Below are 2,864 nucleotides of genomic sequence, written 5' to 3' on the forward strand. Positions count from 1 at the left end.
TTGTCTTTTCTCCTCACTGGCTGGGGATGTCCCCTCCCTTCACTGTCTCGGAGAAGAGCCATTAACTTAGCCCTAGCCAGGGCCTTTACTGATACAAAAAATACAAAAAAGAACCATTAACGACAACGACTTGTAATTATCATAACAAACAGGTAGTGCTTTAGCAGCAACAGTGGTCTGTCTAGTTTTTGTAACCTTTTTCTCACCAAAAAAAAAAAAAAAGGCAAATTTTTTGTTTATAACAGTTGGCAAATTCAAACGTTGTACTTTTAAGAACCTTGTCTGAGCTGCAACAGAAAGCCTTGGAGGCCTGCTGCAGGTGCCTGTGTGGAGTAAGGACTTCTGCTGAAAAAGGTCAAGTAGTACTTACCTCTGGCTCAAAGAAAGCACCTCAGCCTTCTAGGGCTATGGTGTTGGTAAAGAAATCCTGTAAAAAATGCTAGAGAAGACTCTAGTTTGTCTAGACGTGGCTTAACTCATGCAGTGATAGTAATTTCTGTTGGTTTGGGAAGTACACTGAAAGGCAAAATGCTGACCAGAGTCCACTACAGAAAGGCCAGGAGAACATAGAGGATGTACAGAGGAACTGTATTAAGATGTCCTTATTTCCTGCCCAAAGCCAAAGTAATACAGTGAGGTATGCTTGTCCCATGATAAACTGATGGAAAGAAAGAGTTTAATAAGTTGTTTGAATCCATAAACATCGGTGACATAAATGAAAGTGACTTACACTTGCCTATGGCTCTGGAGAGACTGTTAGGAAGTTCTCTTTTTTACAGGTTTAGAATTGATTTTTCACAGTTTGAAAAGTGACCATTCTGTGTATTGTGTCATCCTGCAGGTAAAAGGACACAGAAGAGAAGATGGACTGGGGAACTCTGCAGGGTGTTTTGGGAGGTGTAAATAAGCACTCCACCAGTATTGGGAAGATATGGCTCACAGTCCTCTTCATCTTCCGTATCATGATCCTGGTTGTGGCTGCAGAGAGAGTCTGGGGAGATGAACAACAAGATTTTGTCTGCAACACACTTCAGCCTGGCTGCAGAAATGTCTGCTATGATCACTTTTTCCCCATCTCTCACATCAGACTCTGGGCCCTGCAGCTGATCTTTGTCTCCACACCTGCGCTGCTGGTGGCCATGCATGTGGCTTACACCAGGCATGAGAAGAAAAGGCGGTTAAGAAACGGTGAGAAAATTGATATTGAAGAGATAAAAAATCAAAGGATTCACATTCGGGGCCCCTTGTGGTGGACATACACCAGCAGCATCTTCTTCAGGATCATCTTTGAGGCTGTCTTCATGTACGTGTTCTATTACATGTACGATGGGTACCAGATGCCCCGCCTGGTGAAGTGCGATGCTTGGCCCTGCCCCAACACTGTGGATTGTTTTGTGTCTCGGCCCACTGAGAAAACCACATTTACTATATTCATGCTTGCTGTATCTGGGATCTGCATGATGTTGAATCTGGCTGAGTTGTGCTACCTAGTGATAAAAGTTTGCACAAAAGAATCCAGGAAAGCAGTAGTTTTGAAATAAGTTCCTGGTTTCAGGATTTACTGGCTCCCCATTTGCCTTCAACTTTCTTAGGTGTAAGAGAACAATAAACAATATTTACATACTCAAGGAAAAGGATAAAAAATGAATGTTCTTTTGTGTTTTAGAACTGATAGCCTCCCTAGGAAGCTGGTGCAAAGACAAGTTTTAAAGATCATAAGCTAATTCAGTATTCCTGCATCCACAATTAGAGAGTGGCCTTCTGGCACCAGCTTCTCTAAGTATGCCTACTGCTGGGATCCTATTGTTGGGACAGCTAACTCTTCAAACACTGGGAGTGGAAAGAACCAGAGAAGGCTCTAGTGCCCAGAGGAGATCCAGGAATCACAAACACTGTGTTGGCTTAGAGGCAAAACAGTATCAAAGGTTTTTGGTGATAAGTGGGGTAAAGGATTTTTTTGGTGCACATCACAGCTTTTGAGAAGGAAGAAGACAGGGAGATGATTGTGTTTATACTAGGTGTTTTCTCTAAGTAGTCTGGACGGCAAGAAAATGGTGTAGGAAGACAGATACTCTGGCAGTGCATGCTATCAGCTTTGCTTGGTACCAGCATATTTTTTTCTTCTCATCTTGCCTGCACTGAGAAGCATTTCCTAAAGGGTTGGGGGTGGCCAGTACCAACTGCCTGTGAATGCCATTAGGTCAATGCTGCCTCCCCACAGTCACAAAGACTACAGCAGTGGGAGGAATGAAGTTCATTTTTCATTCTCTTGATCAGATAAAAAAAAGGGGTTGTCACCTCTGGAAGGATGGAGGCAGTGCAACAACTTCTCTTTTTCTCTCAGAATATGTTGTGAAGAATCTTAGTACAGTAGGCTTCATCTGATAAAGACATGTTTTACCACCTGAATGTGCCTCACTCAGCTGTATACTCTTAAAGCTTTTTTTTTTCAATAAAAACCAAGAAAAAGTGTGGTTTTTTGTTCTGCTGGTTATCCAAAAAGAAACTCCTTCAATTTATAGCATGATATCCAGTGCTTCTTTGATTGCTCCTGTTTTTTTATCTAGCCTGCAGCTCTTCTTCATAAAACCTTCTCCCTATGTGAGTTGCCTTTCAAATGAGTTGAGCAAACCACTCCCAGTCTCTCTGACATTCCACATAGTGAGATTAAATCACCATTCCTTTTTTTAAAGTTGGCCTAGCAGGAACTACAGACAGTTTGGAGAGCTAAAATAGCAAAGGGACCCAATCACAAATGAGGAGGAACTTGCTATTTTTCTTAAAGTTCACACTGCTGTGCTGTAAATTGTGTATTTGTAATTTGAACTGCTATATGAGTCAGCCTGGTCTTGTCTTGTCTCAAA

The 2,864-nt window shown here is 42.0% G+C and overlaps 1 protein-coding gene across 1 annotated transcript; it reads left to right on the plus strand.

Annotated features, from left to right (window-relative positions):
• Positions 1–863: 863 nt before the first annotated feature.
• LOC118699916 (gap junction beta-2 protein) lies at positions 864–1,541 on the plus strand. Its single transcript, XM_036404152.2, has one exon. It carries the CDS (start codon positions 864–866, stop codon positions 1,539–1,541), a length of 678 nt encoding a protein of 225 aa, XP_036260045.1.
• The last annotated feature ends 1,323 nt before the right edge of the window (positions 1,542–2,864 follow it).

This window comes from Molothrus ater, chromosome 2, assembly GCF_012460135.2.
Source record: "Molothrus ater isolate BHLD 08-10-18 breed brown headed cowbird chromosome 2, BPBGC_Mater_1.1, whole genome shotgun sequence".
Taxonomy (NCBI): domain Eukaryota; kingdom Metazoa; phylum Chordata; class Aves; order Passeriformes; family Icteridae; genus Molothrus; species Molothrus ater.